This window comes from Hakea prostrata, chromosome 1, assembly GCF_041222555.1.
Source record: "Hakea prostrata isolate BN-2017 chromosome 1, UWA_Hpros_2, whole genome shotgun sequence".
In the NCBI taxonomy this organism is placed as follows: Eukaryota; Viridiplantae; Streptophyta; class Magnoliopsida; order Proteales; family Proteaceae; genus Hakea; species Hakea prostrata.
In genome coordinates, this window is record NC_142600.1 from 72,133,255 (window position 1) to 72,144,596 (window position 11,342).

The 11,342-nt window shown below is 35.4% G+C and overlaps 1 protein-coding gene across 1 annotated transcript; it reads right to left on the reverse strand.

The window, feature by feature from the left end:
* Positions 1 to 1,708: 1,708 nt before the first annotated feature.
* On the reverse strand, positions 1,709 to 3,451 carry LOC149029825 (acyl-lipid (9-3)-desaturase-like). The gene has a single exon (XM_089142172.1). The coding sequence runs from the start codon at positions 3,207 to 3,209 to the stop codon at positions 1,869 to 1,871; it is 1,341 nt and encodes a 446-aa protein (XP_088998298.1). The 5' UTR covers positions 3,210 to 3,451; the 3' UTR covers positions 1,709 to 1,868.
* Between the last annotated feature and the right edge of the window lie 7,891 nt (positions 3,452 to 11,342).

Sequence of the window (11,342 nt, forward strand, 5' to 3'; positions counted from 1 at the left end):
TAGTTTCCAACATTTGAATACAATAAGAAATAGTATATTTTATTATTTTTCACTTTGAATATTGCTCACTTTTGCAATAGAAATTTAGCTCAGTTGGGTTAAAATAAATTAAATAGAATATTCTTCCTTTTCCTTTGACACTTCAAAGCTATAGGACCAGTAAGAATATGGGAAAACTTGGTAAGATAAGACAGCAAAGAACAAGGGGAAAAGTGATGCAATGTTTAATTTTTTTTTCTTGGTGAAAGATGATTTTTTTTTTCAAACTTGAATCCTAGGGAAAGTTACATCCGATACAATCTTCCAAAATATGCCAACAAAGAAAGAGGGGAAGGAAAACTTTTGACTTGCCTCTGGGCAGCAAAGAAGGCCAGAGAATCTACAGCATTATTAACTTCTCTATTCAAATATTTAAACCTAGCAACGGAAAATGCTTTAGTCAGCTCCCTAGAATCAAGATTATGCGCTTTATACACCAAGAAGGGGGAAGATGCTGTTGTTTCATCAACTGAATATGTTAAGATTATTCCCTTCCAGACCTTTGAATGCTGATGGAAAATTGCGAGTGAGCAAGCCTGTCAAAGAGCAAGAACCTCAGCCATAAGAGAATACTTCTGTTCACAACCTTCTGCAAAACAAAAAACCATTTTCCCAGAGCAACCTCTGGCCAAACCACCCAGTCCCTCCCTTTGACAATCTAAGAGACTTGAGTCATCAACATTGATCTTGATCCACCTATTAGAAGGGGGATTCTGCTAACGCAGAGCTATTCTAGTGGTGAAACCAACAGCTCTTAGTGAAGAGGTTGTGAGTTCAACTCTTGCTCGAGGCATATTAATATCCTAATCCCTGGCTTAATAAAGCCATTTTGTACCAAAAAAAATAAGGGGATTCCAATTGATTTGTTTCCCAATATTTTCCTTTAAAACCAGCTTCTGCTGCTACCATCCAACGTCTAATTCTCTAAAGCAAACATGTTCATTAACATCTTAGGACTAGCAAACGATGGAATTATACCCAATTTGTTTTGTTCTGTAGCACTACCAGAGCATGCATTGCATTCTATCTCTCAAACAGTGGTTCACATAAAACTTTTATCCATTGACTGGGTCCCAACTGACTTACAATTGCAACCAGATACTTCACAGACTTTGTTATCCTCTGCATTCAATGCCCAAGGAGGTCCAATTAACAAAGATCGACAGAGGAATCTAGATTCCCAGATAAGAAATCTATCCCACAAATTTTTGGGATTGAATCTGGAAAATTTTCAAGTGCAAAGCAGAAGAAGATTTTATAACGTTCCAGAAGGATAGTATATTAACCAATACACCTGCAAGTCACAACTGATCTAACTGAAGATAAAAATGAAATCATTTTCAAAAAATTCTAGTAGAGCAACACAAAAGCTGGTGACTATAGATGTAGCAGTAGCATTGGAAGATTACCAAATTTAAAATGCAACATCAATTAAACTCAACCAACACCAACTCCCAACCTAAGCCAAACAGAGACAAACACACTAAACCAATGGAGTAGCACTTCTGACCTTCAAATTACACTAACTACATCCAACAAACTTCTATATCCAATCACAGATACAAAAGAGAAAGAAAAAAAAAGACTCGAAAAGAAACTAAACAAGTCTTCTACAAATGTATCAACATTCGGTAACCTCAACTAAAAGCTGCAGGATCGAAATTTTATGAATACTACGATCAAAGAACAAATGATTGAAGCCCGCAAGCAACGATCAGGTTGTAGCTCTCCATCCATTGATAATGTTGGATGATCATCACAAGATCACCAGCTAGAGAAATAGAAAACCAGCAACAGTAGAGCCCAACTAAGAAATGCAGAAACCTCAATCAACCATGAGTGTTAACCGCTTCCCAGACCAAATTCCTCGGAACAGGGCTTGTGAGATCCCGAGCTTGCAGTGCAGCAGTCTTGAGAGTCATAACGGTCATCTTATTCGCTCCCCAGAATGAAGTAATATTGTAAGGCAAATTGTGCTTCTTGCAAAGATCCTTCACAAAGGGTGAAACCTTCCTGAGATGACACCTGGGTAAGCGGGGGAACAGATGGTGCTCAACCTGAAACTGCAATCCTCCGTGAAACCAATCCATCCATGATTCGCATGAGATATTGAGAGTGCCCTTAGTCTGCTTCTCAAACCATTCATTCGAACAAGGAGGACCCAAATAGACATTTGATGAAAAATGGTTCAAGCAAAACTGGACATGTTGAATTCCAGTAACAGAGAAGCTTGCTAGCACAAACATCAACCTCTCCCCCCAATTGGGTAGGCAGGAGACAAGTAGAGGATACCAAACCCAGAAAACCAGAACCCCAGCAATCTCCTGAGCTCTTCTGGGGACCCTTCGCTTAGAGGTTAACAACAATATCGACTGGGCAAATAGATTAACCCGAGCAACACACATGACAGGGTAGAAAGTCAAATGCTGGTAACTCACCAGAAATCTAGCAACAGAATCAAAATTGAGCTTCCTGTCATAGAAATACGAAGTGACCGAGTAAAACAACTTCGAAGACACAGCAAAGAAGGGCATATGCTGAAGATCTGGATCAAAATCCAGACTGTTGCAGGCAATGTGGTGAGCATTGTGGTTCCACTTCCACCAAGCAATGCTGATGCCTGTAAGGCAGTTTCCCGAAAGGATCTGCGTAAACCGGTTGATAGTAGGGTTCGATATGACCTGGTAATGCCCAGAATCATGGCCGATCCATCCGCTCTGAATCCAGAGACAACCCATCAACCCACCACAAGCCAAGTGAACCCAGAAATTCTCAGACAATAAAACGCCACAAATGCTGACGAAGAACAGCACTGCCATAACACAAAGTGTATAAAATGTGACATGCCCTTTCCTGTCGAACATACCTAATTTAGAAAACTCAGCAACAAGCCTTCTGTAATCCTTGGAGACCTCGGAAACCTGATAATCTTTCAAGAAACCAATAAAGAAGCGATCGAGATACTTCCAAGCAGAACCAGGATGATAAGCAACGAATGCATCTGTGACATCCTGACCAGCGAGATTCAAAAGTGGAGTTTCACCACCCGGATGATCTTTTCCCCAATCTGATACATTGTAGACCTTCCCCTCTATCGAGATCCACAGATCCCCTGGTTTCTTATGCTTCCCGAGCTCATCAGTGGAGATAATCCTCTTAGTGTCAGCCATTAAAGCTTACCAAGAAGAAGATAAAAACTTTCAAACACACAGAAGAAATCCCACAGTCCCAAAAAAGGAAATCTAGAAAAGCAGTCTTAGCTTTTATCTCTTCCTCTCTCCGCCGAGAATGGAAAAGCTGCAACTAGTGACTACCATAAAGCAGTAGCAGAGGTACAGAGTAACTAGATTTGCTTCATTTCCTTCTTCGGAGATTTATATATGGAGGAAGAATAGGGATTACAGCGAAGCAGAGGTGATGGACGAAGAAGCGCCTCAAAAACCATTTTTTATTTTTTAAAAATCGAAATTCGCCCGGGTTAGCTCATGTGTTGTTTTTTTTTTTAAGGAATAATTGCTATTGTTCCCTTTTTTTTTCTTTTATTACTATAGCTTAATTGTTTTTTTTTTTTTTTGGTAAAAAGCGCTGATTAATATATTATAAAATAAAATAGTAAATTACATCCTATAATAAATATGCCCCGCTTTATCGTCGGCAACAATTTCTGTCAGACGAGGGGGTAAGGCATTGACTAGGAATATATGTTCCGTCTCAAATTCAGATGAAATAAAGCCGGTCAAAAAATCAGCAGTGGCATTCACCTCACGCAAATGATGGACGAAAATATAGCTTAGTTGTTCCTTCTCTTATCCAAAAAGGAACGTCTATTGCAGAAGATTTTATTATGGACATGGAGAAATAGAGACACCAATGCTGAAGATTTTATTAGACTAGGCAATGGAGGTACGATAATAACAAAGTACTACCAAACTGTTAAAAGGGCATGGAGTTTTTGTAGAGAGGTGGTTCTATACCCTCTACAGCCCAAGAAAGATATGATGGGGGTGGTCTTGCCCGAGACAAGGTTGGTTCAAATGTAACTCCGATGCATCGATGCTTATTCACTGGAACTACATCCAAGTTGAGTGTGTGATTAGAAAGCTGGGTGTAAATTATAGATGGAGTATTGCTAAGAGATCACGCCTTTATGAGGCTCTTGAAGCAGAACTAGTTGTCATTTGTGAAGGATTGGCCTTTGCTTTTAATCTAAGAGTATGGCTTGTTCAGATCAAATCTGACTGCTTGAAGGGTGAAGGCAGTCACTCTTCTTGAGTTTTGCCCTAGCACACATGGATGCATGGAAAGCTAATAGATGAGATCCGGAGGAAGTTTGTTTCAAGGGGACATGTCCGTTTTGCCACATAGGAAGGAGCAACAATAAAACTGCAGACTGGTTAAAAAGAATTACTTTCTTGGAGGGAGAAACCCTATCCATTTTTCAGATCCCCCCCCCAATGGAACTGGAAGATACTCTAAAGCTGGACTTTTTGGTCCGTTAGTGTTGTTAGTGTTGTATGGTGTCTTTTTTATATTTTTTAATCCTTTGATCCCGTTTTCTTTATCCAAATTTTTTTTTTTGGGTAAAAGAGCTCACTTGGTTCCATTTTATCTTTTTTTGATAAATTTGGTTTCATCTCAACTTTTTAGGATATAAAATGATAAAAATAAGGTTAAAACTGGTATTTCATGATGTATTGTATTTTGACAACTTGATTCTAAAAAGCAGTATAGACATTAAACATCCATAACTTAACAATTTCTTAACATAGTTAAAAATGAGGGGGTAATAATAAGTTCTTTAAGAGTAGTCTCCCATTAGTAATTAAGTTATAATGAGGGGGCAATGGTAAATATTATTTTTCTACATACAATTTAAATATAAGACAAAGCTTCGCTCCTAGGTCCTAGCCCAAAGAAATTCGAATTCTTGACTTTATAGTTATAATGCTTTGATGTTACCAAATAAACAAGCCCTCGAAATAATAGGTTTCAATTTTCAGTTAGAAATTTAGGTGAGTAAAAAAATTGATAAAATGTAACCAAAAGAAAAAAATTTGAATAAAAAAGAAAAGCAATATTCATGTTATTCTTTTTTCTAGCACAATTATATAATTCTTGAAAATGGAAAGAAATAAGTAATTATGTAAAATTACCATTGTGTACCCTACCCAAAAAAAATTCCTTGTGAAATAAAAATTTCCATCCATTCACATACTTATATGTCTACTCTCATTTTATTTTATTTTTTGGTAGAAAAGGGTTTATATAAAAACGTCTGATCCACACAAAGCATCAAGATTACAAAGATCAAGAAATCAAAGATCCAAAATAGGCTAAAGAGTCTCGCTCACTACGGACACAGCCCTACCAGTGAGGGAGTCAGCTATTGTATTACACTCCCTTAAAATATGAAAAAAAAAAAACATATTGAAGCCAAGAAACAAGAGTCACGACTAGGTTTTGGATGTCCACTGAAATTAGCTCCAACTTGATCGCTTCTGCTGAATTTGATTCCATTAGGACATTACAATACCCCTCCTCTAAAGCAAGTAGAATGCCCTATCTTAATGCCATAATTTCACCCTTCAGAGCCGATTCAAATTAGGCCGGTTGTCTACTCTCATTGACTTATGTGTTATTACAATAGCCAAGGGACTAAACCACGATCACCTTTGTCATTAGTTTCATATTAAAAATATATTAATTTACTCTTTACATTGTAATTAGGTCATCATCCTTTATATTAAGAAATCATTATAACTTTTACAATGCAATTTTTACTTAAAAAAAAACAACTTATAAAAAGCAATTGTCTTATAGTTTTGAACAATAATAAAATATTAACATCTCTCAAATATATCTTAGGGGAGGTTGGGATGGAGATTGGCTTTGAATATTGAATCCACATTACTTGGAGGTTTAGATAATTAAAGGATAATTAATAAAACAAAAATATAAATCTCTCTCTTAGATTCTAAAATTTATTTTTTATTTGAGAATCTTGAATTAATTAAAAATAAAAAGGCAAATAATTTTATTTATTTATTTATTTATTTATTTAATGGCACTTAGCACTGATGACCACGTTGTGATACTTGTGACCTTTCTTTCCAACCCGTTACCTACCAATCATTCTTCATCTTTATGACTAGTAGGTCAACTTCCTTTCCGTTTTGTTCTCTATCAAATGGGTCAGTTTCTAGATCTGAATCTTCAAATTTGAATGTCATTTGGTTTTCGAATTCAAATTAGTCCACTGGCTATGAAGTGGCAGAAATTTGGATAGATCTACAATTATGCCATTGGTGGGACCATTCTTATGAGCTGAATTTTTATTTATTATTATTTTTTTTAAAATTTCCCAAGGTTTGGGAGAGTAATTTTCTCGAGTGTTGTATATGGGTTGTTATGACAATGTTTGATAAGTGTAACTAGTATGTGAAGACTTTGTTGTTGCTGAAGCTCTAGCTGTACGTAAAGCTCTACAATAGGCGTTCAATTTTGGCCACTTCACATGTTCTAATAGAAAGTGATAACCTCAGACTTGTCCACTTCCTCAACTAACACGCCAGCTTGAAAACTCTTTTTCTTGCTTCAAGACATAAAAGAACTAGCAATAATTTTGCCATCAGTGCAATTTCAACATGCCACTGGTAGGTAAATTTCGCAACAGACACGTTGGCCAAGCATGCTGCTTAATCCCAGGACTTGTTTCTTTAATTTCGCACCCTCCCCCTTTTTTATCTTTATTTTTGCTTTTTGACACTTTCTTGTAAAATATCGCGTGGTTTTCTTGATGGGTTAGTAAAGCGGTTAAAGACTCTACTCCCCACGGAGAGGTCTTGGGTTCGCACCCATTTGGTGGCATTAATTTGAGGATGTAATCGTGGTGCGCGCAAGCTGGCCAGGATGAACCTCATTAAAAAAATGTAAAAAGAAGTTAAATTTGGCCCAAAAAAAAAAAGAATAAATTTCTCTTTCACCCAAAAAAAATTATAAAAAAAAAACACTTTTTTAATTTTTTTGTTGCCAACCTCGGTTTATAAACCAGTGTTCGACCCGGTTCGCACACCTGGCGTGGTGGGTGGGTCTCCCGGGGATCTTTTACATCTACAAGGATTTGATACCGAGAACCTTAACGGACCAAGTTGCTTACCACTTGGACCAACCCCCATTGGTTAAAAAAAAAAACACTAATTCATGAGGCTCAAATCACTCTAGGTCTGGAGAGGCTCATATGTTGCTGGCCAAATTTGGTATGATCCAACACATTATGATTACTATTGAGATCTCTCTATATTCTTTTTTCTCTCCATGCATTTCAGTTATAGTAGGTTTTATTGGATAGATGGCTGACTGGGTGTGTTACAGCCAACAGAAGGTAGCACCCCGTGAAGCTCGTGGTTATTGTCTCACTGAGTAACCAACTCAGCGATATAACCAAAGATCTACACTGACAACGTCGGTAATAGGTCAACCCAAAGGCCCGATCGGGCGTGGGGCCTTATCTAGAACTTCAATAAAGAAACCACTGCCTTTAATAAGAATTGTTTAAGCGATGTAGGAGAATTGTTTAAGTGATGTAGGAGTCATAAAGGCTGATATGATAAACATAGAACAATATGGCTGATCCAACTATGGATACCTAATTCAAAATCTTGGGCTATGTTGGTATCAACAATAGCTAATCCAATCCTATTTTCCAATCTTGAAATCCTTTCCAACTATGACTTTTTAGTAGTTTAGATAGGCAAAGAAGGTTTGTTCAAGATTTCGAGTAGATCAGAGTGTCCACTAGAGATACTAAAAGAAAAGAAATTAAAAGTTGGTATCAGTGCACAAGGCTCCGCAGTCAGTATAAACTGAACACCAACCTCATAAGAAATGCATGCTTTATGCAACGATTACATTGGAACCATACTAACAGAATAGTTAAGAATCATGCCACACCATGCCATTTCCTTATTAATATTAATTTAGAGTTTCAAGTAAATGGATTTCCAAATGCATTGGGGGTGTATAGATGGGAAAGTTATCAGAAATGGACCATTCATTTCTTTATACATGTATGACATGTGTTCCAACATTTTATCAAATGGTTGAAATCTATTTATAAGTCACATTAAAGAGTTGTGATTAAATTAAAAAAAAATGATGTGACTTATAAATGGACCTCAACTTTTTTTATATGATTTTGGGATATATGTCACACATCTAAAAATGAAATGATGGTCCATTTCCTAATAAAGAAATGGACTAAATATTGACTATATATAGACGTATACAAATTATGGTAGAATAACTTTTTGGGTAAGTACCTAGCTAATTTGATGAGTAAAGTAGTAGTACTTTTTTTCTTTTCTATTTTTGGATGAATAGTAAAGTAATATTTGCCAACGCAAAGTAGCTCTAGTGATGAAACCAACACCTCTTAGTGAAGAGATTGTGCATTCAATTCTTGTTAAGGCATATTAATATCCCTGTCCTCATATTAATAGAAGAAGAAAAAAAGCCCTTTTGTACAAAAAAAAAAAAAAAAAAAAAAAAAAAAAAAAAAAAAAAAAAAAAAACAAAAAAAAAAAAAAAAAAAAAAAAAAAAAAAAAAAAAAAAAAAAAAAAAAAAAAAAAAAGAGTAATATTTTATTTTATTTTATTATAATTTTTTTGTGAAGAGTTTTTTACGTGTGGGTCTCTTTAGTGGAACATAAACTAATGTTGGATCCCCTTAGTGCAATATATTACATGTGATTAGCCGCCGTTAAATATATTCAAATTTCAAAGGTGAAGGGACCAAAATGTCCTTCAGATTATTTAATACATTGTGTTAGTGTATGATTTTGAAAAGAGATAACTGGTCATTAAAGATTAATTATATGATTAAATATAAATAAATAAATAAATATATATAAAAGTCCATAATGTATTAAATAACTTGAATGGCATTTTGGTCCTTTCATATTTGAAATTTGAATATACTTAACGGCGGCTAACGGTGTTAGTTTAGTTGAGACCCACACATTATATATTATACCAAGGGGAACCCAACATTAATTTGTGTTCCACTAAAGAGACCCACACGTAAAAAAAGAACAAATTGTACAGACATCCCAAAATGGAGGCTTTAAAGCATTGGCACCCCATTTTATGTTTGAAATACATATAGGTCATATTCTATTAGAATGGTTAGTCATATTTTTGCAAAGACTATTATACCCTTCTCTATCAGACTTATTCTTCAAGAATCTTATTCTCATTTACAAAAAAAAAAAAACATTCTTCCGTATCTGATGAAGAGATTGTTGTTGGATTTTTTTTTCTCCTCAGACTTTGGTAAGGGCATTTTTGGATTTAAAGAAAAATAAACAATGGATTAGTGTTTTCACTCAAAGAATGGACCAATGTGTTTAATGACTTGGATGTTTGTGTTTTTCAAACATAAAGTGGGGTGTTAGTGCTTTAAAGTCTCCATTTTGGGGTGTTAGTGCAGTTTGCTCTAAAGAGAAAGATTGTACCACTACCTCACCATTATTGTTGCCATCTATTTTTTTTTTTTGAGATAAACCTATTGCCACAAATTTTACTACCATTACAGTTACCACTACCACCTTCCCCAATCGAGGATGGATCATCTTCCCTGATGGGGAGCACAGAGTGTTATTTCGAAGGTGTTACAATCACAAATTATGTGGAGCCAACAAGTAAAAAATAATAGAACATTTAAGAAAAGAAACCTCATCACCCTAACCTTGTAGGTCCCCCTGTAATTTGTGGTCAACAGCCATTGGGGGAGACAATCTGAACTCCCCCAAATCCCGCTAGCACCAATGCCAGCAATACCATTACACTTCCCTAGGAGATGCAATGAATTTGTTTAATACATTGAACTACCGAATGGATTTTTCTTAATTTTCTTTTTAAAGTATTTATTGACTATTTCATGAAATAACAAAATAAATTTTGCACCAAGTATGATCCCCAGAAAATAAAAAACTCATTACCCATGCATAAATAATCTTGCACACAATGTCAACTGTTAACAATAATCCGTCAAATATAAATCTAAATAAGGAAAGAGCAAGTTGGATATCTTTTGATGTTGGTGGAATGTCGTGTCCCTCTTTTATGTGAACATATAAAGCAAGAGGAATAAAATAATGTATAATAAGAATCAATCAAACATAGTACCAACTATACTCAAATGTTATCATATTAACTAAATTGAGCAACTTGGACTATTAAATTACAATAAACCATTTGTGTAAATATAAAACACACACAAATGACTTATTCTTCTTGTTGGGTAAAGAAAAATTTATATACATTAAAACATGATGAACTCATTGATGGTGGATTACATGCTTCAATCAAAAGCTTGACCTAGTTTTCTTCTTCCTCTTTCTCTTCCTTAGTTCTTCTTCTTTTTCCCAACTTGGGCCAAACATAGATCTTACATAATGAGACTTGGTCTTATTGTCTCTATGTGCCTAAGAAGCTATCACCACTATCCAAGAAGCACATCCACATAATGAACACTTCAAGAAAAGGGATACACATGCTAGTAAGTGGAACCAATGGTAGAATAGGACAAGGTCGTGAAGGGCTATAATGTAATTTTCAAATTTGGGAAAGATGAAGCATTCAATAATTTTAAAACTTCTGATTGTTGAGATGGATTGTGTGACCCTGGTTAACTATGTCAGTCAATTGGAGTCGTCTCCTCCTCTTGACATCGCCGTTATTATTGATGATATCCGTCACTTACTTTCTTCTTTTATATCTTCTGAGATTGTTTTCATTTCTAGAGAGATCAATGTTGTAGTTGATCTCTTAGTCCATAAAGTCTAGTCGATTGTGTTTTTCACTCCTTGGCTACAATGCACTTGTTCTACTTCATTGGGTACTTTGCTGCCCGAATAAAGTCGAATTTTCTACCCCCAACCCCCCCCTCGAAAAAAAAAAAAAAAAAACAAACAAACAAACAACACAAGCAAATACATTTACACCCCCTATGTTTGCAAACAATTAGGTTTACATTCCTTGAGATTTATTCTATTACGTCTATAGGCCTTGTATTTTGAATTATATAACAATTGTACCCCTATTATTGAGTAATAGGGTTAAGTGATGAATCAACATGTACTATTTGGAGTCAATCTTTAAATGGGACATTTAGTATTAAGTCTGCTTACTTTCTATACCTCTCTTTTGTAGATTATCATGGTAACATTGCATCATCATCCTCAATAGCTTCTCATTGGAACAAATATGGAACATCCCACTTTCCCAAAAATAAAACATCTCAT

Coding starts and splice junctions, on each gene's coding strand:
- LOC149029825 (XM_089142172.1), bottom strand. CDS start 3,209: ATGGCTGACACTAAGAGGATTATCTCCACTGATGAGCTCGGGAAGCAT.